At 53.1% G+C, this 25,084-nt stretch overlaps 9 protein-coding genes across 9 annotated transcripts; 3 read left to right on the top strand and 6 right to left on the bottom strand.

Annotated features, from left to right (window-relative positions):
• Window positions 1–486: 486 nt before the first annotated feature.
• Window positions 487–6,741, bottom strand: J4E78_009915 (uncharacterized protein; the record flags this gene model as incomplete). Its single annotated transcript, XM_049370500.1, has 4 exons — window positions 487–1,415; window positions 1,467–1,585; window positions 1,632–2,074; window positions 2,122–6,741. 4 exons carry the CDS (start codon window positions 6,739–6,741, stop codon window positions 487–489), a joined length of 6,111 nt encoding a protein of 2,036 aa, XP_049217846.1.
• Window positions 6,742–6,943: 202 nt separating this feature from the next.
• On the top strand, window positions 6,944–7,913 carry J4E78_009914 (uncharacterized protein; the record flags this gene model as incomplete). The annotated part of the gene is made up of 2 exons (XM_049370499.1): window positions 6,944–7,098; window positions 7,145–7,913. The coding sequence occupies 2 exons, from the start codon at window positions 6,944–6,946 to the stop codon at window positions 7,911–7,913; spliced, it is 924 nt and encodes a 307-aa protein (XP_049217845.1).
• Window positions 7,914–8,129: 216 nt separating this feature from the next.
• Window positions 8,130–8,534, bottom strand: J4E78_009913 (uncharacterized protein; the record flags this gene model as incomplete). The annotated part of the gene is made up of 2 exons (XM_049370498.1): window positions 8,130–8,366; window positions 8,505–8,534. The coding sequence occupies 2 exons, from the start codon at window positions 8,532–8,534 to the stop codon at window positions 8,130–8,132; spliced, it is 267 nt and encodes an 88-aa protein (XP_049217844.1).
• Window positions 8,535–9,045: 511 nt separating this feature from the next.
• Window positions 9,046–9,882, top strand: J4E78_009912 (uncharacterized protein; the record flags this gene model as incomplete). The annotated part of the gene is made up of 1 exon (XM_049370497.1): window positions 9,046–9,882. The coding sequence occupies one exon, from the start codon at window positions 9,046–9,048 to the stop codon at window positions 9,880–9,882; it is 837 nt and encodes a 278-aa protein (XP_049217843.1).
• Window positions 9,883–10,017: 135 nt separating this feature from the next.
• On the bottom strand, window positions 10,018–11,302 carry J4E78_009911 (uncharacterized protein; the record flags this gene model as incomplete). Its single annotated transcript, XM_049370496.1, has 2 exons — window positions 10,018–10,353; window positions 10,409–11,302. The coding sequence occupies 2 exons, from the start codon at window positions 11,300–11,302 to the stop codon at window positions 10,018–10,020; spliced, it is 1,230 nt and encodes a 409-aa protein (XP_049217842.1).
• A 498-nt stretch (window positions 11,303–11,800) lies between these two features.
• Window positions 11,801–16,757, bottom strand: J4E78_009910 (uncharacterized protein; the record flags this gene model as incomplete). The annotated part of the gene is made up of 3 exons (XM_049370495.1): window positions 11,801–12,901; window positions 12,952–15,197; window positions 15,245–16,757. The coding sequence occupies 3 exons, from the start codon at window positions 16,755–16,757 to the stop codon at window positions 11,801–11,803; spliced, it is 4,860 nt and encodes a 1,619-aa protein (XP_049217841.1).
• Window positions 16,758–17,191: 434 nt separating this feature from the next.
• Window positions 17,192–20,313, top strand: J4E78_009909 (uncharacterized protein; the record flags this gene model as incomplete). The annotated part of the gene is made up of 3 exons (XM_049370494.1): window positions 17,192–17,261; window positions 17,452–19,819; window positions 19,872–20,313. The coding sequence occupies 3 exons, from the start codon at window positions 17,192–17,194 to the stop codon at window positions 20,311–20,313; spliced, it is 2,880 nt and encodes a 959-aa protein (XP_049217840.1).
• A 195-nt stretch (window positions 20,314–20,508) lies between these two features.
• On the bottom strand, window positions 20,509–21,333 carry J4E78_009908 (uncharacterized protein; the record flags this gene model as incomplete). Its single annotated transcript, XM_049370493.1, has 1 exon — window positions 20,509–21,333. One exon carries the CDS (start codon window positions 21,331–21,333, stop codon window positions 20,509–20,511), a length of 825 nt encoding a protein of 274 aa, XP_049217839.1.
• Window positions 21,334–23,195: 1,862 nt separating this feature from the next.
• J4E78_009907 (uncharacterized protein) lies at window positions 23,196–23,933 on the bottom strand (the record flags this gene model as incomplete). The annotated part of the gene is made up of 1 exon (XM_049370492.1): window positions 23,196–23,933. One exon carries the CDS (start codon window positions 23,931–23,933, stop codon window positions 23,196–23,198), a length of 738 nt encoding a protein of 245 aa, XP_049217838.1.
• Window positions 23,934–25,084: the final 1,151 nt, after the last annotated feature.

Raw genomic sequence — 25,084 nt, 5'->3', positions numbered from 1 at the left:
AGGCTTGAAATGTTCTACCAATAGCATCGGTTCAGCCCCCAAATCGCGGGTAGGCGACTGTAGAAGTCACTGGTCAAGATCCAACATCGAACATTAGTGCATGGTTAGAGTATACTGCCGCCATGTGGCTTACATGCTTCTGATCTGCAACTCGCCGGAAGGCGTCTAGCTCGAAAGCCCCGTTCCAGGAATTAGCTCTAATGTGCTCACCCATGACTTCCTGTCTAGCCTGAAGATGCGCACAAAGCCAACAATCGCCACAGCGACCAATAAGAATTACCTACAATGCAGACCGCGCCAATGGTGGATCTGTGTCCTTCAATAGAGCCTATGCATGCATGCGACCCGCGCAGCGCACGCCCCTTCTTTTGCTGACATGTAGTAAGCTGAGCATCCAGATGCGAAGAGTCAACCGCTCGTTGAAGGGGATTCAGAGGGAGATGTAGTCCACCTGGAAGACAAACGCCGTAGATCATACAACGAGTCTTATGAGCCAAAGTCCATCTTGAGCGCGATCTTTGGCATGCCGTCATCCTCCCTACTAGCCTCCTGCCTTCTCGGTCCTTGCCCGCTCTTGAGCACTCCCTCCATGAAACTCCTCTGGTCGGCGTTTAGCCCGGTCACCACGCCCCTAAACGCCTGCTGATCCGCACTAGCGATCTCGAGTAAGCGCGCCGCAATTTCTTGGCTGGCCTTGGGCTCCTTCTGCGCCCGTGCCAACAGCGCAGGTATAATGATCTTGGTCGCAGTCTGGCGCTGTGACGGTTGTGGTAGTGTGGAGATGAATGTGACAAGAGTCTGTGCGAGCGTTGTGCGAGATTCGTCAAGACCCTCTACATCAGAAGGCGTTGCCAAGAAGGCGAGTGTTGGTGGAAGGATGAGTTTAGCAAGGCTCGTCTCAAGAGCGCCTTTCTTGGGTAGAAGCAGCAGTGAGCGACAGCAGCCTGCTGCTACCTTGCTCGTTGTTACCGTGCCAAGACAGTCGAAGAGGTCGTCGATGAAGCGCTTGACGAGCGGATCGTCAGGTGAGAACGCAGAAGCGGCGGAGCTCAGTAAGATGGTAGTCGCAAGAACGGTATTCTTCTCACATGCAAGAGCAGCATCAAACTCACGCTGCTGTGCGTATCTGAGAATTGCGAGGAAGCGCGAAAGAGTTGCGCGGAGTTGCTTGCTAGTGTCATCCGTCCCTTCGGCATGCGGTGCGAGACTGGTGATGAAGCGCTTGAAGATCGGAAGCGCTTGAGGAATGACTGTGGTTTGGCAGGCCCCAGTGCTTAGTATGGTCGCGAAAATGTGAAGGATGCAAGCGTGAAGGTCAGCCTTGATAATCGATGGGAAGACTTGCGCGGCATCTACGAGCGCAGACAGCGCTGTTGTCAGTAGAGCGACCGCCTCTTCATTCATCTCGTGGCGTGCTAGGAGTGAGATTAGCGACTGCTTATGACGCAATATTGAAGCCAACATACCCTTGGCTTTGCTGTCTTCCAACCCAGGCACAAGTCCAGACAGGACTAGCACCATAATCTTGGTTAACTCGAACAGCTGATCAATGTCTTCGGAAAGATGCTCATCCGCGGCGGTAGTTCTATCGATGTCAGCAAGCTAATTGTAGAGCTTCCGGATGTCCTTACCCTTGGTCTCTGCGTGCAGATGGATGGCCAAGACACAGGTTCCGTGTGATTTCGACGATGACTGTTTGAACCGTCAAGCCCTCCGTGAGCACGAGTCGATCTAGCATATCCATCGTTTCTGAGAACACAACTTCCCGATAGATTGCATGACCAGATACCGAAGGTCGCAGAATCTTCTTCAGTGCCTGCAATATTTCCAGGATCTGCTCCTTGGACGCTTGTAGATCACCTGGGCGGCCTGCTAATGCTTCGAATGCAAGTCCGAAGAGAACGAAGAAGAAAGCGACAGGCTCATCGCGGTAGTTGATGTGATCAGACTTCCCATTGGGGGTAGATTCCGACAACTCGGTTTTGCCATCTAAAGCGTCAAACACGAACTCGCTGTCTTCGTCAATGAGGCTGGCAATGGCATCTACAAGGTTGAGCCAGGTATCTTGGTAGAACTGCACTTTGTTAATATTGATCAAAGGTTTTCGACAACCAAACATACCTTCAGAAGCGTCTCGCGGTTGAGCGCAGCATAGATTGTGTCTAGACTTCCAGATAGAGAGGCAGAACCCATGGAAGAAGAAATGTCGGGCTCGAACCTCAGACGGGCATACTCTCGGAGCGACGCTAACCAAAGAGGAGTCAACTTTGCGATGTGTGGCTTCAGTACATCCACCAAGTAGCTTTGCTCGGCACTCGCAATCTGCAGTTCTGCCCACGCTGAGAAGACTGCCATTTTGACCATGACTTGAGCGTTCGAGCTGAGTCCTTTGAGATCGCCGATTGCTGCGGTTTCGGATTCGCTGGAGAAGTTCTCAAGCGCTGAGACGAGCAGCTTGAGGATACGACCCATTCTATCTACATCTGTAACGATTCCGGTAGCAATGAACGTGGCGCATACGTTGACAGCTTCAGCGGCGAGCTCAGGCGATGAATCTGCTGCAAACGCTGGGGTAAGAGCTGAACCGATTTGAGCTTGGTACTGCTCAAGCAAAGTGACTTCAGCGAAGTCGGGATCGGGTGTTTTGCCGAATAGCTTGAGCACTTGGTCGATAATCTTCAAGCCGCGAATCCTCAGTTGTACTACACCGGCGGTCGATGCAGAGAAAGCGATGCGCACAACATCAGCAACCCTCTGCTGTAAGGCCATGACACAGGGTGACTCCTCTCTGAATGTGGCCTCTTTGCTCACCATCGCGACAAGCTCGCTCAAGCAATCCATACCGAATGTTCGCACTTGCCACTTGAGTAGTTCCTGACTGACTTGAGCGCCATCTCCAGCCTCAGCCCCAGGCGCATTAGACGCTGATGCAAAGCCCGCGACTTCCTCGTCCTGCAAATCAGTCGCTCCTGCTTTTGGCTTCGATTCGATCTTGTCTTGCGTCTCGACTTTCTTCGTTTTTGTGAGTACTGAGTGGCATCGCTGAACCCATGTCGCGGTGTCCGATAAGCCAGTTTGATGCAGCCAGTTGCGGATGATATTCCGCACTACTTCATGCTCAGAGTCACGATCGAGAACATGCCACAGCTGATCTTCCAGACCGGGATCGGCAGCACGTATGACTTCCTCCGTGTTGCGCCTCATGAGATTGTGTAACCCGTCGATAGCCATGTCACGGATTTGTGTCGAGCTGCTTTCAACCGCCCGTTGTAATTGTTTCACGTAGGCTGAGAACTCCATGTGGCCAGGCGCGTATAGCGAAATATGTTCCTGGCAGCGCAGACTCTCGATGATGATCAGCTCATCCGCATCGCCCTGGAAGAGGCCGACAAGAGTCATGATCAGATCTCTTGCCTTTGCAACATCTTGCAGGTCCGGCCCAAGCACGTTGATTGTGCTGTCGACGCATCGCGCGATTACGGCAGGGGTAGGTATGTCGATCTCAATGTTCGAATATGCCGGAGACATCGATTCATCGTTGTGTGTGTCGGCTGCATATAGTTGCGCTAGCATGCCGAGCGTACTGGTAACATAACTGGAGAAGGATAGACCGGCGGAGTCAGCAACCCTCGATAGACTGTCGATGGCCCAGAAGTGCACAACCGGATGGGGATCATTGCCGAGCGACATCAGTATTCCAAGTATATTCTTGAGATGAAAGCCAGCAGCCATACCACCGAGCTGAGAGTGTATACAGCCAAGCGCGACAGCATACCCAGAACGAGCATTGGGTTCCCGATTAGCGACGATCTGGTCGACCAGGTAGTTTACCTCAGTGGTGGTGAGAGCGTTTCCAGAGCTGTTGCACAGACGACCCAAAGCTTCACTAGCAAGGTTGCGGATGAACGGGTCGGGAAGGACAACAAAAAGATGCAACAGATCCTGCATCACCTTTTCGACCGCCGGTCCTTTCAGACTTCCTGGAGCCGAGCGGGTCTCCTTGACTGCAACCTTCAGAGCAGATAGCACCGCATATGCAATGTTGACCATCATGGCCGTCTTTCTGTTAATGTCGCGCTGCAGGCTACTTGCGGAAAGGAATGATGTCATCTGCTCCAAAATGCTTTCTTGGATCCTAGCAGTTTGGAGTGGTAGACATATCGCAAACAACTGAAGTGCCGAGTTGACGACTTCAGTCGCTGGTGGATCCGGAAGCTCATGGCTCTCGTCTGATGTTCTGATGTACAAGGATATCGAATCGTGTTCACGAGCACCACAGATGGGTGATAGAAGCGTGCGGTCAATAATCGACTCAGGTCCATGCCTTGTGAGCCAGTGATGGTGGGTACCAGTCTCTTGCTCTCCAGGAAGGGGTGTGATGTCGAACCCACGCACCAGTCCAGTGACACCGAAACCATGGTTATCAGCCACCTCCCATATGCTTTCGAACGTTCCTGCAGCACTTGCGATTGCCGTACTAAATGAGCTTGTGGTGTAGTTGTCCGGCTCTGCGAAGGATGCGATGGCGAAAGGTAACAAGTTTGTCTGGAGTAACACCTCATGACTACTTGCTGGACTCAGCTCGACAAGTTTAGTGTAACATTGAAGCACTCTCCTCCGGACCATGAGATCAAAGTCGTGAAGTTGAAGTGCGGGTGACAGCCGCTGAGACATGTCATCCGTCGTCTTCTTAGCCGGCAAGGTATTCAGGAACATTGTTGTATTTTGCAGCATCGCTGCCAGTCTCTTCGTAACGTCAAGCGTTAAGATGCGGCTGTTGAATTCCAAGAAGGTCAAGATAGAGCCTAAAGCGCACTCCCGAACGTGTGCTAGGAAGCAGAGTTCTAGGTAGTTCCTTTGTACCATGTTGTCTCTGTTTAGAGGTTTCGGAAGCGCATTCTTCCATAACAGAAGTAATTGGGAAAGGTGTATCTTGACAAAGTTGGGACCAAGAGTCATCAAGCCTCCGATCAGGATCCATGCGACTTGAATCTGGGTCGAACCAATCCTCAAATCTGAGTTGCTCGCCGACTTGAGGAGTGAAGTGGCTTGTTGGAGTACTCTCGAATTTACATCTACGGACCCATGGAGTGGTTGAGACGTAGACGTGCTGAGTACAGCAGAAAGGCCGTTCGCGAGACCAACGCACTTCCTAGGTGACTGCCTTGGTCCGGCGAGGAGACCAAGCTCTCGGTTGACGCTGTTCATACAGATCGTAACTGCTGGCAGTAACTGAAGTGGACACGCAAGCACAAAAGAGCGCAGACAGGCAGAAGCGGTAACCTGAACTGTGTAACTCGGATGCTGCAATACCTGGAGGAGTGCATCGCGGCAAGAGTCCGCAATGACATTTGTAGCGGATCCCAAACTATTGAAGAGTGCGGACAGCGTACTCAGTGCCCCGATCAAAATTTGCTTTGTTGGCTCTGGTCGCTCCTTCAATGCCTGTGGATAGTCTTTCAATATCTCGTTGACCAAGAATCTTGCGGCATTGAGTTGGCCCGATTCTCCTAGCATCTCGCGGCCAATGACTGTTTCCAGTATGACGGCAACGAACTTCCTAGTGCTGAGTGTGCGGTAGCGATTTTGTACGATGACATTGTTGCTGAGAATGTCCGTGAATAAGCTGCGCGCAATCTCTGGATATTTGGTCTCGACGATCTGCTCGCCCAGCCCCTTGATAGTCTTGATGTAGCATACGGCAATTCCAGCTCTTGCGCGATTGCCAGCCTGGGGTCGACAGTACTGCGTCGCAAGCAGTTTGAGAAGACTTGCGATGGTGAAGGAGAGTTGGTAAGCCGACTTCTTGGGTGCCGGAGACTCTGAGCGCTCCATAACCACATCATCACCGTCGTCGTCGCCCGGTTTTCTGTTCCTCTTTTTCTTCTGCGCGGTCGACGAACGGGTAATGCCAAGGATGGGAAGGTCAACTGGCGCGTTCTCGGAGTAGTTCTTCACCAACGCAGCGCTGATGCACGATGCAACAGCGCGTCTCACCGACGACGAGGGACTATCGATCGCCTTCCAGGCTACATTTTGCAATTTATCGAAGTCGTTCGAGTTGTCGAAGAAGGTCGTGTGCCGGAGTAGTTGTTCCAGACAGTAGAACACCGCTGTCTGAACGAGGTATGATTTGTCGCTGCCAGCGTTGCGCGCCTGCTTCCACGCGTCTCTCGCAATGAGTTCATCGGCGTGCGAGCTGACGCCTTTGAAGACCTTGCCCACAGCCTTGAACACTGCCGCTCGTAGTCCGGTGTAGTTCTGCGAGAACTTGATGAGTCCCAGCAGCGACTTGACAGCCAGTGGAGACAGCCCTATAGCGCTATCGCCCGCGGCCTCGAAGATGGCGCCCAGGCAATGCACAGCCGCGTGCTTCGTCCGAACATCTTTCTCGCTCTTTCCTGCCGCGTTGATTATGCCGACTGACTCATTGATGGACTCAAACAGCAGCTTCCTGTCTCCCTTTTCGAATATGCCCGCAATTGCTCGTCCCACGTTGTTTCGGATCACTCGTGTGGGGGCGGGGGACGCGAGGTTGACGATCTGGAATATCTCCTTCTTAATGTATATCTGGTGGGCCGAGGCGCCGTCGCCATCTAAGGAGGCCACATGGCGGGCGAGGTCCGAGCTGAAGGTCAGCAAGTAGAGGTCTTGCTGTTCCGAAGGTAGCGCATGGAGCTTCTTGATGTCGAGTTCAGGGTTGGAGGGGCCTTTGTCCGTGGCTGGCTCGTCTGCTGCCATGGCTGGTGAGGGGATCGCGTGACGTCGGTCTCGTTATCGCAGTTATCGCATCCGGCTGCTCATGTCGTAGCGAGTCTTGACGTGACAGATGTCCAGTGTGGAGATGCCGGTGGGTGCATGTGGGAGTTGCGGACCCCCGTCTTGGCAGGCACGCATCTCCAACTTTTGTACTATTGCGAGCCAACAACCAATATCTGCCTCCATGTCTGTCCCATTACGTCGCGCAGTCTTATCTGCGTTTCCCAAGGAGAATGCGATATGCTGCTCTTGTAGATATGTTTCTCGTCCGAGACAGTGGCGCATGCAAGAGCAGGTGCGATGCTTGAGCACCACCCCAAATCTACAATCAGGCCACTCGTACGTCAGCTTCGCAATCCAATGGCACACTGCTAACATACTACAGTAAGTGGTCTTCCATCAAACATGACAAAGCCAAAAATGACGCTGGCAAGTCCAAGCAACGGTCTATTATGACCCGCGACATCACCAACGCCGTCAAGCTCGGTGGCCCGAATCCCGACATGAACCCCCGCCTCTCCCTCGCAATCTCGACCGCGAAGAAGTCCGCCGTGCCCAAAGCCTCTATCGAAGCCGCCATAGCCCGCGGACAAGGACTCTCCGCATCGGGTGCCGCCCTTGAATCACTTTTGCTCGAAGCCATCCTGCCGCCCTCCGTCGCCACAATAATAGAATGTCAAACGGACAACAAGTTGCGCACCCTAGCCGACATACGACTACTCATAAAAGAGGCAGGCGGCAGCATCTCCACTGTAGCTTTCATGTTTGAAAAGAAGGGACGGATAATAATACAGAAGAAAGATGGCGTAGGCGTAGACGAGGTGCTAGAGCCAGCCCTTGAAGCCGGCGTTCTAGATGTAGACGAAGACGCCGAGGGAAGAGTCGTGTTATACACCGAGCCTGCGATGACGAACAAGACGGCGGAGAGACTGGCGAAGGAGCTAGATGTAGAAATTGAGGAGAGCGAGATCATCTACGATCCTAATGAGGATACAAAGGTGCCTCTAGAGGACGAGGGTGCGGCTAAAGAGTTGGGCAGCTTCTTGGATGAGCTGCAGGAGGTGCAGGGTGTACAAGGAGTATACATGAACTGGACCAAGGGAAGCATAGGAGATGATGTCTGGGACGAGATAAGAGGCAAGGTCACTGCGTGATCTGTCTCTGACTCCCCAGCCTGGCGTACATTTTGTAGTATACAGTATTGTACAATAACGCCAATAGCGGCGCAGAACGAATTGTGTCTTCGCGCTTGGTATCTCTCAGCAAATATTCCCCACCTCAGATCGTCACTTCTCGTTCGCTCGTACTCGTGGCTCGGTGCCTGTCATGGGGTGTTGTTCGAGTGCATCCAGCATGCTGTCCCGACCTCTCTACTCCTCCCTGCCGGTGCCCAGTTCCCTCAACTTCTCTTGCTCCTCCCTCCTCCTCTTGTTCTCGAGATTCCTCTGCTTCAACCTCTCCAATTCCTTTGCAATCTCGTCTCTATCGTACGGGATCTTGTGCGTTTGGCCGGGCTTGGGCCAGAAATCGGGAACGGTAAATTTACCGTCGAGGTTCGTGCCGAAGTAGTACATGATGCTGATTGGGAAGAGAATGTACATCCCGAACTGGAATGTCTGGTCAGTGTATGTTCAAGGGTGTCAGGCTCGATTTGGTTGGAGTGCAGGTGGAGTGCAAGTGGAATTATTGGTGTAGTCGCTTTTGACAGAGATGCGCGAGGCGCTGTAGGGATCATCTCTACGTACCTTGAACACTTCTAGGTTGGGGCCACCCATAGTTGCGGTATCTCGTCGACGTCGTGTGGTATTTGCGGCGCACTCCGAAGACTTTCGCGCTTGGGTGGAGTGATGATGGAGTCGAAGTTTCGCAGATCTGATCGGTGATGGTTCGGCGATAAGAGGTTAGATCTAATCTTCAGCCTTACCTCCGCGTGTTTCCCCACTTCCAAGCTGGGGAAGCCGTGACCTTCACATGTGCCTGCAACCTGGGATCCTGCCAACTAGACCTAACTTCAAACTATTCCCCTACCAAAGCCGTATCCCTGTCTTCATAAGTAGTGAAGACTAACTGTTACAGTCCATCCATCCAATCTGTCGCGCTCGGTTGTCTTACAATGCCTATCCCGTCTCCGCATTCTAGCCTCGGCTCACTGACATCTCAACTAAGAATCTCTCAAGCACTCCAACTAACATAACCATCGTCGCACCTAAGAAACACATCCAGATTTGCCATCATAACCAACACCTCAACTCCCAACATCCAGCCCACTACGCAAACCCACCCACCATGTCCGACCCCAACTCCCCCATCCTCCTCACCTACACCAACAAAACCGCCATAATAACCCTCAACGTACCCAAAAAGCTAAACGCCCTCGACGCAGACACCTACTACCTGCTTGCGCGCGCCATGAACGAAGTCGCCGCCCGCTCCGACATCTACATCACCATCCTCACAGGCCGCGGCCGTTTCTTCAGCGCAGGCGCAGACGTAACCTTCGGCTCAACAACCGACAGCAGCGCCATCGACGAGCGGCACCAGTACCTAAAGTCTTTCGTATCCAACAACCTGCACATCACACATGCGTTTTACACGCATCCCAAGATACTCATTACGGCGCTGAATGGACCGGCGGTGGGACTGTCAGCGGCGTTGATCGCGTTTAGCGATTTCGTGTATGCGGCGCCGCATGCGTTTTTGCTTACGCCGTTTAGCTCGCTGGGGCTTGTTGCTGAGGGGAATGCGAGTATGGGGTTTGTGAGGAGGTTGGGGATTGCGAAGGCGAATGAGGCGCTTATTATGTCGAAACGCATCACGTGTGATGAGTTGGTGGCGACGGGCTTCGTTAACAAGGTCATCAATGCTGGCGTCGATGTCAAGGATGAGAGCTACAGTGACAAGTTCCTTGGGGAGGTTAGGAAGGAGGTGGAGGAGAGACTGGGTGATCATCTCAACAGCGAGAGTTTGGTGCTCATCAAGGAGTTGATTCAGAAGCCGTATAGGGAGGCGTTAGATCGGCAGGGCGTGGAGGAGGTGATGGGCGGATTGCAGAGGTTTTTGAAGGGCGTGCCTCAGAAAGAGTTTGCGAGGTTGGCCAGTGGAGAGAAGAAGCATAAGTTGTAGGGTTGGTGAGGTAGTGTTGGTAAGAAAAGGGAGATCTACAGAGCGCACTTGTCACGGAAGAATGTTTGGTAGTGGTAGAAAAGCGGAACGATGAAGGCGTCTGCCACATGCCCATTGGGCGTTATGCCACAGTCTCTAGCCTAACGACACACCCTCCGTAGCCAACAGCTCTCCGCCCAGCGCATCCCCTTGAGTAGGACTCGCAACATCCACAACCGGTCTACTTGCCGTCGTCGTGCTATCCGCCAGATTCTCCAGTGGACTCGGTCCATGCGGCGGCGGTCTATTCCTCTTCTCCTCCTGTAGCTGGTGCTGCACATAGCTCGTGTACCGTAGCGCAACGAAGAGCATAAACGCACTGACACCGACCGTGATGGCTGCGCGGCGGGTAAGCACCCATCGGACGCCCTCGACCTCGGATCGCGCATCAGAGTTGAGCGCGACGGTGATTTTGTAGTTGAGTTCTTGGATCTATAGGACATTACTGTTAGTATGTTGCGTCGAAGACGAAATGTGATGAACATACCTTGGTCTCCATGACCCTTTGTTCCTGTCTGACAGCCATCTTCCTGTCATCGAAAAGCCCCTTAAGCTCGTCTCTGAGATGCGTCGTCTCCTGTCCCAATCTCTGCCCTAGAATATCGACCTCGTGCTGCAACTGCCCTCTTTCCGTGCGCATCCTCTCCATCTCGCCTTTCTTCGCGTTGCCTATCTCCGTCTTCAGTTCGCTGCACGCGGCCCGGAAGAGGTATGTTTCATTTTCCACATTGCTCTTGCTGACGAGTTCCTTACGCGCCAACTCCATGTTGTCCAAAAGGGTTTGTCGCACAGCTTTCATTATGGTGATGGATTGCTCGGGGGTATATGAGGATTGCGAGAGCTTGCGCACGAGGCCGTAGGTATCGAAATGATGGACATATGGCGGTGTCTTCAGGTGCGGTGCCTTGTGCGACTCTTCTTCAGCGGCGGTGGGAATGTGCAGGACGCTGTCGACGGGTTTCGTATCGTTCTTCTTGGGAGGATCAGGCGCCGGCGTGTTTGGTGGGGCGCTTTCTTCTGTTGCGCTTGCTTGAGTGGGTGTGGTTGGACTGGTTGTTGCTGTTGGCGCATCTTCCTCTACTTCTTCGTGTTCGTGAACGGGGTCTTGCGGGGGTTTCTCGTTGGACACAGGCTCCTTTTCTTGAGGCTCCTTCGGAGGCTCTTGGTCCAATGCTGGAGCTGCATGCTCATATGCTTTCCCATATCGCTGTGTGCTCGGTGGCTCCGATCGGCGGGGCGAAGTCGTGATATGACGGCGTGCTTGTCGCGTGCGGGAAACTGATGGCGATGCACGTTCTTTCGTTATCGACGCGCCTACTCGTGATGATTTGGTTGGCTGAAATAGCGTAGGCCATAGGAACGGCAGTCTTGGAGCAGCCATGTTGTCGTGTCGTGAAATTGCGAAGTTCGAGCTCAACGTGGAATCCTCAGATGCGACTTCGGGTAGTATAGGCCTTGGCGGGGGATCTGCCATCCTGAAGTGGATATCCATGCCGAAGCACCACATTTCGACATCGGAGGAAAGGCATCACCTCAAACTTGTTCTGTCATAAAAGACGGCACAATTCTGTCGACACTGCAAGTGTGTTTATAGCAGTCTTTAAGGTATTCTAGACACGTAACTCATAATGTTAATTTCTGTAACTCATAACCGAGCTATCGGTCGTCTTTCGTCATATACAATATAGTAAAAGCAAACAGAACTTTTTTGACCGAGGCCTATGCCTCACCAGCAACTCCACGCAATGCTAGTACTCAATCTCCTTCTCATGATACCGAAAAATCAACAAACTTTTGTGAGGTCATAAAACCCCTGGGTATATGTATATGTATAAGACTTGTCGCAACACCGGAAACAAACAACTTTTGGTCTACAGTATCAAACGTCATGCGAAGAGCTGCTGATGGAACTGCGACTAGTCCCATCAGTGATATGCGTCGCGATACTCATGCGCTGGAATGGCGAGATTTGGTTTTGTTCGCGAGACGGCGGACTTGACAGTCCCTGACTGCCTGCAGGCGACGAAGGTGGTGGGTGGCTTGGTAAAGCATCATTCGCACCATAGCGTTCTCGGAGACGCTTGATTTCGCGAAGTCTATTACGCCAGGACGATATGGAATCACCACCCTCGCGGATGTACCAAACGCTGGCAAAGACAACGGCGTTAATAGCCATGAGGCGGCAATAGTCTGCCAGGTACTTTCCGCAAAGAATTTTAGTCTCGACGGCGGGAGATATGTCGGGGAACCCTGGCTTTGAGATGGTCTGGATCTTGTAGTAGCGATTCCTGCCGTCGGGGTCTGCATCCAGTCGACGGTCGACAAAGCTGGCCCTTGACTCTGGAGAAATGACAATATGTACATAATTGAAGGCCGACGGGAACGTGTCGAAGTTGTAAGGTAAGCCAGAGTCGTTGAAAATAATATTGACAAAGTCGTTGCCGATGTGTCGCTTTTTGTTTGGATACGTCATGTCGTCGTCGGGGTTGGTTGGCATCATTGTTGGAATGTGGAAGACAAGCTCCATGCAGCGGTCCCGCCAAGCATAGGTGAATTCGCCGTCCCTGTCTTCGCGTGTGTCGAGACCACCAGTATTGAACTTTGCCCCCTTCAGACGGCATAATGTACCTAGGTCACTGAGGAAAGCAGTATATGCTGGGGATCCCATATCGTTCATGAAAATGTCTCTCTCGTTCGTCTGGCCCTCGCCGATGTAGATGACACCTATTTTGTAGTTGTCTACCGTTGCGATCCGGTCGAATACAGTAATAGCACGGCGTGTCGGCTCGTCATCGGGTAACGGAATAGGTGGATTGCTCAGGTCGAGTGGGGCGTAAAATGATTGGAAGATATCGTCTGGCAGAATGCCGACATATGTGTTGGAGTAGAATGCTTGGGAAGCAAGGCCGATGGTGATCGGAACTTGATGTCGTGGTGGCGACGTGATCAAGGGCCGTACTTTGATGAAGCGGGTACCGCACTGCCAAAAGTTAGTGGATGTACTGACAACACACAAGCAGAAAGACTTACCGGCCGGCGTGTCGTGACAACAGAGGCACCGGTTCTTGCAGCGGTCTCTATTGTCACAAGAGCATTACCAACGATCCATGTCTTCTTCCAGACTTCTCCATCGCCAGGCTTGAAGGAACTTTCCTCGCGTGTTGTTTCATCGCGATCTGTATATGCTACCATGTTCATAATGTCCAGAATGACCTGTCCTTGCTCCTCCATAATTTGCCTTCCGGAGCTGTCGGTATAGTGTAGATTCTTTGTGATCCATGGTATCTGCTTTGGGCGGTCCTCCATCTTCAACGCCATGAACCAAAACGTGATGACGTAATACGCGAGGGAATATAGATACTGAGGTAGATCATCCTCGACGCTTCTTGGCTTGTTGGCCCCAAGATCGGGCGATGCCGCAAAGTCTCTTGACGCGCCGCTGTGTCGCAATGTCCGATGCCCGCTTTGTAGCGAATGCCCGTTCGCTGTCCGGTCACGCTGGTCGCGTATGTGTTGTAAGTACCGGAAGCATACACCGAAAACTAGCTTGAACTCGTCTTCGCGGAAGTTCTTGAAAAGTTCTGGAAGACGAGCCAAGGAGGTGAGGAATTCCAATATGTGTATCGCTGTAGCTGGCTTCGTGATGATTTGCGACATTTTCTGGACGATGCTATCGAGTGACTTGCTGACCGACAGTGGTATTTCGAAACAGCAGACTGAAAGTGCGTGGATGCACCATTTTGACGTTCTGTCCCACTGCACGATCCCTTGTAGGAAGGCCTTCACAAGATCATCTTCCTCGCTCTTTTCGAAGTACTCGTGGTAGCTGATGATGATTGTCAATATATGAAATAGGCAGACGGCAACATCAGCCTTTTTCAGGAGCGTGTGCGGCGGTGGTTCGTGGAAGCTTGCATTCCGTACTTGTTCGCAGAGAACATTTCGTAACATTTTGAGCTGGGCGACACAACTGCGGACCAACGCTTGGTTGGAGAGCTGAGGCCCAAGATGAACGAGTACGTAGCTATAAATCTCCCAATCGGGTGGTCTCTGTAGGAGTGAAATGATCAACTCCAGCCACAATGTGACTTCCATGTCCAGGATATCATCGCTGAGAGGGTATTTCTCCGCATCAATATGGGAGAAGACGACGCGACTAGATTCAGATGGCGGTTCCTCGGGAAGTCCTTTGGGGCCAGGGTACATCCACAAAGGAGGTATCGGCTTTGATACGCGGCCCGCGGGGGCATTCGAGCGGCCGGTGTGGCGATTGAGAGAAGAACGAGGACTTGAACCAGAGGTTTTGCGTTGGTCCCGCCACGAAGAATTGTCTTCTGATCTGTTGTGATCGGATGTTGGACCATCTTCAAATTTTTCTGGCGCAATAGCAGTTTCCTCTGTACGGCAGAGCTCTGCGGCAATCCGCTGACCTTCCGATGAAGAGCTAACGATCAAAGCATGGCGAGCGTCGGCGCGCAAACGAAAGAGTAACTTGAGAGCTGTAAGGCGTGCATCATGCGCGTATGCATCTCTTCCAGCAATCTGTCTTAGGAGCTCGTAAAGGATGCGTGTCTTTTGGGCCGAATGTGTCACGCTCCGAGTGAAAAGCCGTACATAGGCAGTGGCGATGACGTTACAAGGGGAGCATCCATCTTCTTTGAACAGAAATTGGTGAGACTGCCATGACGGTAGCGAAGGTGTAGATGCAGTCCGTGGGCGGTCCAGACGCCGCTGCAAGACTTGAACAATCTCGGAGAACCGGGCGGTCGATTCTCGATCAGCTACGTACACCGCGAAATCTACTAGTTCCTGCAGAACTTCAATGTCATCTTCCATTTCAATCCGGTCCAAAAGGAGTTCTTCTGACTGCGATACTGTTTCGCTGGAACACAGCATCTCGACGGCCTGGTTAGTTTCCCGTAATGATCGGAGGACAAGCAGTCGGAGCGAGCGTGGCCGTGTGGTGTCGTTGAAGATGCCAGCGACCAGTCGATGGCAGAGGTCAAACCAGCCGGCATGGGAAGGATTGAGGTAGCGTCCGGTTACAAAGTACTCTATCACTCGCTCCGCGGTCGCGTCGCTTACGCGGTGTGAAAGGTGCAAGAAAAGCTCCATGACACTCTCGCGTTGGATGAAGTCAAGTGCGTCGCTGGTGTGGTCTAGTTTGACGAGGACTTGAAAGATGCCGTCCTCTGGATCACGTCGGAAGAGCTCCTGGTGGGATGTTGCATCTCTTTCATAGAACCCGGAGACATCGTTGGCATGCTCTGGTCCGCCTAGAATTCGTCAGTAAGGGGTATCCTGTAATTGAGTGTACACGTACCAGCATTGGACAGACTGTCCGCATGAGGTGATATTTGTCTTTCAAGGACGTCCTTCTTCGCACTGCTTGCATGATCTGTTGATCTGGATGCTCTGGCGCTGACACGCTCGTCGTCACGCTCGGCGCACACACGTATGACCTGCAGCATGTCCCCCAAGTCACTTTCAGCAAGCAAGAGATCCCTCATGCCTTCTTGGGCCAGAACCGCATCTATCAGACTTATGATTATTTGCTCTTGGTCGGTGCCAGGTGTCCTGATTGAAGCTTTCAGGGCTGGGAAGAGCAAGGACATGGGAACCTTGGGCAGCTCGTTGCGACCATCTTCCAGAAGCAGAAGGCGCAACACCAGAGTAGTGCCCCTGTACATGCTATCTAGCTTCTTCTTGAGACTCTCGTTTTCCAGAGTCTCCCGGGATGGGCCATCTAAAAGCAGATGCAGCAATTCAGAAATGGCAGCTTGTCCGACATGGGACTTGAAAAGGTTGCTCAGCGTGTTCCAGGCTTGATCCTGGAGATCGGTGATCCTCTTATGGATTTCACACAGAACTTCGAGACAGGGTCGCAGGGATTGCTTGGGTATATGCACATAGGTGATGATGGTATCGAACAGCTTGACGCCACATTCCACATCGGGGCGATGCGTCGTGGCCCTGCAGATGGAGACGGTCCGTCGTACCAGGAGGTCCAGATCGTCGTCGGTGAAGACTTTGGCATTGAACTTGCAAATATCTGTGGCAAACTGGAAGGCGCGAAACATGTTGGCGACTTCTAGAGGAGGATTGGCAGCACTTCTCTTGCCGTTGGATTTGCCCCTCAGGCCGCGGAAGGCATCGCAACTGGCCTGGAAGCAGCTATCGAGGGAGGTCAGGATGAAGGAGACCATGCCCGACTCGCAGGAATCAATGTTGCGCCCATCGTTGGTGAGGGTGGCGATGACGTCGAGTCTCCTGTCGAAATAGCGATCGTTCTTGCGCAGACAGGCGGCGTCGAAAAAGAGAGTGCGCTCGATGCTGGCCAGGTCGGAAAGCGATGCGCAGCTCTTGAGAAGCTTGTATCCCGCCTCTGCGACATCGTCTGGCTGCTCGGGAAGGAGCAGGTCACTTGCGACCGACCACAACGCCAGTATATTCTGCACCGGATACGCCTCGAGGATGTCGCATATCTTGTCCACGGCCACGACGCGCTCGGCGAATGGGCGATTGCGCTGCAGCTGGTCTATCAGGTCGTGCAGCTCGGGAGGGCCGCCCGTCACAGGCTTGCCCGTCCGCTGGCCTGTGACCTGGCTGATGCGCTGAAGGGTACCGTCGGCTGAGTGCGGGCTAGGGATGGAGCCGGGACGGATGGTGCCCAGCGAAGGTGTGCGCGCAGGCGTGCTGGTGGCGGACGAGACTGAGGGCGGCGGCGTCGGGCTCTTCAGACGGCCGCCGGTCAGAGAACGGAAGGCCGTGAAGAGCGCCTGGGTGGAGGAGCGGCGGTCGGGCGTGTGGGGGACATGGTCGGCCGGCGGAGACATGCGTCGGTCGCGGCGGCGCAGATGGAGTTTGCCTGGTGGAGAGTGCGAAGGCTCGACGACTACGGCGGAGAGGGCCCAAGAGGATGTCTATGAGAGTAACGCAGGCGCATCGAGTCTATCATGGGTGCTGGGCGGCGGAGAGGCGGGGCGGCTGGGGGAGCCCATCTGGGGGTGGAGAGGGACAGGAAGGGGTCACGCCTGGCGGGAAGGCAGCGTCGTAGCGGACTCGACCTTGCTAGACAGCAGCACGGCATCCAGAATTCGAGAGCAGTCGTCGCCGGGCAGGGCTGGGGTCATGGCCCTGATCCCTGCACACAGAGACAGGCCCTAGCGCCGCGAGTGGGACACCCCAAACAGCAACCATCGGCCAAACAGTCGAGCTCTCTGTCCACCAGCCACCCGTCCACTTACTTTGCACCCCTACGCCCCTCACCATGGCTGCCGATATCGCTACCCTCTCGCAGCTGCTCCAGGCGTCGCTCGACCCGCGGCAGAACAAGCAAGGTGCGTAGGAGTGTTGCCCGCAGTACTCATGTGGTGTAGCCTGCATCTCTGGAAAGAATGCGCGTATGCTTGGATAGAGAAAGACTAGTCTCTTTATACCTCAGTATATGCGCATTCGTCTGGAGTCCAGGCTAGCATCTTGCCCCTCCATCCCCCACACCACGCAGCATGCAATGCTAACTTTTCACAGCGGAGGCCGCAATCAGCGAAGAGCAGAAGAAGCCCGGCTTCTCCCTCTCCCTCCTCCAGATCGTCGCCTCAGACGCGAACCCCCAGACGACCCGACTCTCGGCCGCCCTCTACTTCAAAAACTTCATAAAGCGGAATTGGGTCGACGAGGATGGCAACTACAAGCTGCCCGAGGCCGAAGTCGTGGCCATCAAGAGAGAGCTCATCGGCCTCATGGTATCCGTACCCGCCAATCTGCAAGCACAGCTCGGGGAGGCGATTAGCGCCATCGCCGACAGCGACTTCTGGGAGCGATGGGACACCCTAGTCGACGACCTCGTCTCGCGCCTCACACCCGACAACACCGTCGTCAACAACGGCGTGCTACAAGTCGCACACTCCATCTTCAAGCGCTGGCGGCCGCTGTTCCGCTCCGACGACCTCTTCACCGAGATCAACCACGTCCTGTCCAAATTCGGCACTCCCTTCCTCCAGCTGCTCGAGAACACCGACGCCCTCATCACAAACTCCCAAGGCAACCCCCAGGTCCTCAAGAGCGCCTTCACAACGCTAGATCTCCTGGTCAAGCTGTTCTACGATCTTTCTTGCCAGGATCTGCCCCCCGTCTTCGAAGACCACATCGGAATCATCTCAGGCCTTCTCCACAAGTACCTCGTCTTCGACAACCCCGCCCTACACACCGATGATGACACAGAGTCGGGGCCGCAAGAGTACGTACGCGCGGGCATCTTCGAGGTGCTCATGCTCTACATTCAGAAATACGAGGACGCATTTGGGTCGCACCTGGGTCCCTTCATCGAGAGCACCTGGAGTTTCCTCATGTCCGTTGGCCTCGAGACCAAGTACGACATCGTGGTCAGCAAGGCGCTACAGTTCCTCACCGCCGTTGCATCTACACAACACGCCGAAGCCTTCAACAACGAGTCTGTCCTAGTCCAGATCATCGAGAAGGTCATCTTGCCAAACCTTACTCTGCGCGAGTCTGATGTGGAACTGTTCGAAGATGAGCCGATTGAGTTCATCAGGAGAGATCTGGAGGGGTCCGACAATGATACGCGTCGACGTGCTGCCACTAACTTCCTGCGTAAACTCATGGACCGCTTCGAGGGACTTGTCACGACTACTTCCCAGAAGTACATCGACGCCTATCTCCAGAACTATGCGGCCGACCCACAAAACAACTGGAAGTCAAAGGATACCGCAGTCTACCTCTTCACCGCCATTGCTGCCAAGGGAACCGCTACCGCTGGTCAAGGTATCATGAGCGTCAACGAGAACGTCAACATTTTCGAGTTCTTCCAGACACACGTCGCCGCTGACCTCCAGGCTCAAAACGTATCACCCATCTTGAAGGTTGATGCCATCAAGTTCCTGTACGTCTTCCGCAGCCTGCTATCACCAGACCTTTGGCCCGCTGCTTTTCCCCTGCTCGTGAACCAGTTGGGCAATGACAATTACGTCATCCACACATACGCTGCCATCGCTGTCGAACGTGCTTTGTACATGACAGACGACAAACGCCAACCCATAATACCCAAGTCAGACGTTGTTGGCTCATCGAAAGACTTGTTGACGCACTTGTTCAAGCTTATCACAATGAGCTCTGCCCCGGAAAAGATTCAGGAAAACGAGTTCCTGATGAAGTGCGTTATGCGCGTACTCATTTTCATACGCGATGATGTGCTGCCCATATGCGAGTCGATTCTTCAAAGCTTCATCAACATCGTCAAGGTCATAAGGCACAACCCTAGCAACCCTCGCTTCCAGTACTACATGTTCGAAGGTATAGGAGCACTTGTCCGCTTCTGTGCCCCGAAGCATCCTCAGTTCTTCGAGGAAAAGCTTTACGAGCCATTTGCAACCTGCTTGCAGAACAACGTGGAGGAGTTCTCTCCGTACATATTCCAAATCTTCTCCGCGCTGCTAGAGGCAAACCCTTCAGGCCAACTGAGCGAATACTACAGGGGTGTATTTGGCATTATCCTCAAGGGTGCGGTCTGGGAGCAGCGTGGTAACGTACCTGCGTTAGCCCGACTGTTGAGTGCAATGGTTGCTCGTGACGCACATAACATCGTGGCAAGCAGCCAATTGGAGCCTATTCTGGGTATCTTCCAGAAGCTGGTCACTAGCAAGGCTCACGAGACATACTCGTTCGAGCTGATTGAAGCTGTCGTTGCGCACATCCCAGCGGATGCGCTACAACCTTACTTTGTCACCATCCTCCAGCTAATGCTCACAAGACTGTCGAACATGAAGACAGAGAACTTCCAGCAGCGCTTCATTGCGTTCTACCACTTCGTTTCAGCGCGACTGGACAAGGGACTTGGCACCGACTTCTTCATCAAAGAGTCCGACAAGGTTCAGAATGAGTAAGTGAAAGATTCTCCAATTTGTAAGCATCAATTGCTAACTTCATAACAGCATCTTCAAGCCTATTTACTTGACTGTCATTCTTCCCGACACCCAGAAGCTTGCCCGCCCAACCGACCGCAAGACCGCAGTTGTGTCTTTCACCAAGTCTCTGGGCGATGCGGAAGCTTTCGTTAGCCGTTACCCCAAGGGTTGGGCCCTTACCACACAGCGCTTGATCGAGCTACTGGTCAACCCGCCTATGCCCACGTCCGCAGATGACATCATCCCCGATGCCGATGTCGACGAGCTCGGTTTTGGTGTCGGTTTCACCCAGCTGAACACCTGCAAGAAGGCTCCACGCGATCCCTTCCCGGAAATCACCGATGTGAAGGATTGGGTGGCTCAATATTTGAAAGATGCGGATGCACGTCACGGCGGCCGTATCATCAAGATTGTGCAAGAACGATTGGACGATGTTGCGAAGCAAGCTTTGGCTGCTTACTTGAGCTAGAGCAGCGGGCATATTTAAGAGGCGCTCAGAAGATATGAGAGGGTAGGTGCGCATGATAGCATGCGGGGTTAGGCGCAGGTAAAATAGGATTTAGGACAAATGATACCAGGTAGAGAAAAAGTGGTGGATATTTTCCTATGAAGGGGAACACACTCTGAATACATATCGCAATTGCACACCATGTGCACAACCAAATCACGCGTCTTGCACCTCATAGCTAACCTTAGTAATCCCCTTCTGCCTCTTGATATTCCTCACGACAACCCTCCCACACTCCTTCAACCTCTGCACATGCGTCCCGCCACACGGATAACTCCCCTCACTCCCTATCTCCACAACCCGAACCCCATCCTCTTCATCCCCCTTCAGCGTCTCCATAACCCCCGTGCACTCCTTCTTCGCCTTGTCCTCATCCCAGAAATGGATTTTGACGTCCATGTCCGCGGCAACCATCTCATCGACTCTAGCTTGAATTGCAGCTTTTTTGTCGCCCGGGATGAGACCCGAAAACTCTACAAATGCGGCACCGGGGTAGTGCGACGCCTTTCCGTCGACGACGTCGGGAGCGATTGAGCCTGTGGTTTTTAGATGGGCGACTGCGAGACCGATGACGTGGCCCGCGGTGTGGATCCGGGAGTGTAGGTGGCGTTTCGAAGTGTCGATTTTCTGCTCTGCTTCTACTTCTCCTCCATTTGCATTGAATTTCTTGTCAGAGGGAGAGAAGACGCCCATGTGCAGGATTGCGGGATCGACCTTGCGGACTTGGTGCACGTGGAATGTGGTGCCGCTGGTGGAGATTGTTCCAACATCCGAGGGCTGACCGCCGCCCTGGGCGTGGAAGATGGTTGAGTGGGTGGTCAGGACATAGGGTTCGGTTTCTGGTGGTGGTTTGAAGAGGGATTGAGTATCTGCGGGTAGGGATGACAGGGCGTGGATTGAGGTTATGGCAGAGGTGTGGGTATGTTTTTGGCCGTCTTTTTGGTAGAGGGGGTCTGTTCTTTGGGATAGAGGGTCTGCCATCTTGGTGATGGGTCGAGAGGTATTGAAGATGAAATTCTTAGTGATTCTGTCGTAGGTGTGGCGGGCTGATGATGCCCGTTTTGGTGTTTGTGTTGTAGTGCCGCGGAAGAGGATTGCGCACGCTGTATACCTAGAAAATCTACAGCACATGCGACCTTCTTTATGCTCGCCTGCTGCGACGGATGTTAAATTGAGTCACTTGAAATTATGGAGGGCCTAACAGCCAAAGGAATGTTCCAGATACTTTGGAAGCGTAAAGTAGGGGTCAGAACTGCGCCCTTGAGGTTTACATGCGCTTTACCGCTTTAGGCAGGTACCAATTCCTGTCCTGACGTCTTCTCTTCTTATACGTGAAACAAGAACGTAGCATATGGATGTAACCATTCAAGTTGTAGGGACTCATAAATTATTGTATTACGTTCTCAGTCGCCTTAGTGAGAGGGGGTAGCGACAAAAGGTGCTGTGTTGATGAAACCGTTACCAAGACCTGTTCATCTTCCGACTTCGGAACCTTTTTATCCACGAAACTCTGTATCCTCAAGCGTCTTGATCGTCACAAAACGTGTGAGACCATCGGCTTCCACCATTCAGAGCATCCGCAGCATCTATGGCCCTCCATGGGAAGACGCGCTGTATGCCCGCTTCTTCACAATGCTGCTGCAGGATGCCTTGCAAGTCGAGCTTCGCACCCCACTTCCGCGCCATCACCCCAATCGCCAATGGCTTCATGACTATGGTAGCCTCAAAAGTCCGGTTGTCGTTTGCGCTGCCGGACAGACTCGTGTAAGGGCTCAAGAAGTCGATCGAGGTGTCTGGGAAGAAGGTGCACTCTTCCCAGGCTTTCGTCAATAGCCCTCTTGAAGTTTTCGCTAGTCGGTCTATCGTAACGGCCTCTTTGTTCCAGTGGGCGTTTGTACGAAACTGATAGGTCGAGCGACTACGGCCAGAGGTTTGTGGGGTGACTACTTTGCTCCGCATCGAGTCGCCTGGTCCGCCGTACTCATCGCATTCTGAGTGCACCGTCACAAGAATACTGTTGTCAGCGAAGAGCCTCTCGATGAAAGCATCAACACAGTCGATGGAGATATCTCGATGCAATGTCGGTAGCAGAAAGTGCACATAGGGGCGTTGCCGCTTCTGATACCAGCCCTTCCCGACAAGGAACGTGCTGGACTTCTCGAATGGTTGAGAGCCGCATGTGAGAATGCCGTATTCATGTAGTTCGATTAGCCCACGTAATATTGGCGCAGTCTCTTTGTCGAGAGGACCGAGATGGCCTGGATTGACGTCGATGTTCCCATGGAGGAAGTCCAGGTTCCTGAAGTTAGTTATTGGCGTCAGTTTACATCTCACATGCAGCTTCTGCAGCATTACTCACAGACATAAGAGAGCTTCCCAATTCGGAGCAGACTCCCACTGGTCATTCCGTCCCTTCCAACGGCACCTTCTGCATAGGCCTAGTTTGCTTGATAGGCCAGCATAAGGCATGAGTATGAGATCGCCATGGCAATCGAGGTTAGTTGGCTCATCGCAGCGCGTGCATGCAGCCATCGCGGGTTGTTGTTGCGAGACTGTCACTCGATCAAGGTAAATGGAAAGAGAGAGAAGGAGAGGTGTTGCGGAGTCGAGTGGATGCACACTCGCTTCCAAGGTTGTTTATCTACCCTCGTGTTGATTGTGTGTCACCGATGACGCAGGCAGGCACTTCCCCATCCGTCGGCCCTCGCTTGCTCCACCGCTATCGCTATCGCACCTTCTCTCACCTGCTCATGCCACCTTCCCTAGCCCAGAGCGCAGAAACTAAGTTCTGAACAGGGAAGTCGCGACGATGCGCACCGGATGAATCACAGAACGCGACAACCTTAGGAAAGATATTTGGTAGCCACCTCGCGCCTCAAGGTCGCTCGATCATAACGCTGACCGCCCTCATTTGACCAGTGAGCAACCACCGGGCTCTGCGTCTTCCGCCCCTCAAAGATGTCGCCCGCATCAACCCGGCTGGTTTCCTGGAGAGTCTTATTGGCTACCGGAGTGTCATTGTCGAGGTTCGAGAAGCTATCGCGCTGAGGCCTAGTCGAGAAAGCTTTGGAAAGCCTGGGGTTGATTGGAGAGGGAGCCTGATGGGCGGACGGTAAGAATTGACGAATGCGAGGTCCCAGAGATTGTTTGACTCGAAAAGGTGAGCCTTCGATGTGTGCGTTGACGGGACGATGATGAGGAGGTGCTAGCTTGCGCATGATGGGTGTTTCTTCGCGGGGGTAAGACGAGGGACGCGGAGTGAATGGTCGGTGTTCGTCGCTATGATACTCCTCGCCGTCGATATCCATCTCCCCAGCCATTTCGCTCTCCGACCAGTTCTGCTCGGACTTTGAAGCCACACCAGTCTTTGAGTTTCGGTTCAGGATGAGCAGCCAAGTCGAGACGCCTAGCAGCGTCACCAGGAAGAGTGTATAGGCCTGACCATTGGGATCAAGCATCCAGTATTCGAGACAGCTTCCGCGGAAGAGAAATGCGAAGGAACCTTTGAATGAGTCGATAGTGTCCTGGACGAAGCGCTCAAGACGAGTAGGTGGCTCATGATTGATCAAAAAGCCCGACATGATGTTATCAGGCAGCAGTCAATTCTTGGTGATCGGATCAAGTGGTGGGAGACTGGACTCAAAAGATCAAATGAACGGAAGTTATAGGTGACCGCGAGCGTTTGTTGTGATGTATCGGCGCGTGATTACTGCACGGTCCTCTTGATTGAGTGAATCAGTTGTTTCTTAATTCTTGTCCATGTCTCATGTGATGAAAACCTGTGATTTGCCACGTAGTTGCTGTGACAACAACTGCATTCTTTCAACGCTCTTCAGTAATAACGTCCCAAACTTCCAAACATTGCAGTAGTCCGGCGACATTGATCTCCGGCAGCTTCACCGCGCAGTATCTAGACCTCAGACCTGCTCCAAAACAACCGCATATCGCTGCCAACACCCTAGCTCCAACCAGCCTTCCCAAACGCCGCATTCAGTGGCGGTCTCTTTGACTGCGGCCTCGGTAAAGTGCTTGTAGGAACACTGAATAGCGGTCTCCGCGCTGGAGGCACCTCCTCCGGCCTACTTGAGCCAAATGCTCGCTCCTCCACGAATGGCTTCTCCATACCCTCTTTCTTCCACCTTTCCTGGACCCGGTTGAATTCCATACCTGGTGGAAACATGGGGGTCTCTTCGCGTCTGTGTCTGTATGGCGCCGATCTAAATGGATCAGCGGGCTTTCGCGTACTTTGCAGCCGGAGGATAAAGCGGGCGAGCTTATACACGACTCCGATACCGATTGCCAGAGAAAGCATTTGGATGCAGTGAGGATGTTTATCGTAAAGCGCGAAGGAGGCAAGGACGACCCCGGTATTCAGCTCGAGCCACACTAGGAACGTGAGGATTAGGGCTCCGATGTTTGGCAGTAGATGCTTCGCCGATTCGAGCATTGCTTTTAATAGGCCATGAGATGATGCGCGCATCCAGAGAAGGGACATTGTGGAACTGGGTTGAGGAGCGTATTTGTCTGGCCGTTGGTGGACATTTAAGGAATGCCTGCGGAAGCAACGGGACCACGAATCTTTCACTAGAATCATGGATCTGCTTTCACTCGAAAGTACAGGCCCTTCTGGGAGGTAAACAAACCGCCATCCCCTGGTTCTGCTAGCTTCCTTTACAGTGCCCTCGTAGCCTCTGTCAACCTTCTACACCCACACTATACGAACACGTTTGCA

Source organism: Alternaria triticimaculans (genome assembly GCF_023758025.1).
Source record: "Alternaria triticimaculans strain BMP 0046 chromosome Unknown scaffold_24, whole genome shotgun sequence".
Lineage (NCBI taxonomy): Eukaryota > Fungi > Ascomycota > Dothideomycetes > Pleosporales > Pleosporaceae > Alternaria > Alternaria triticimaculans.
This window is presented reverse-complemented; position numbering and strand designations above follow the sequence as displayed.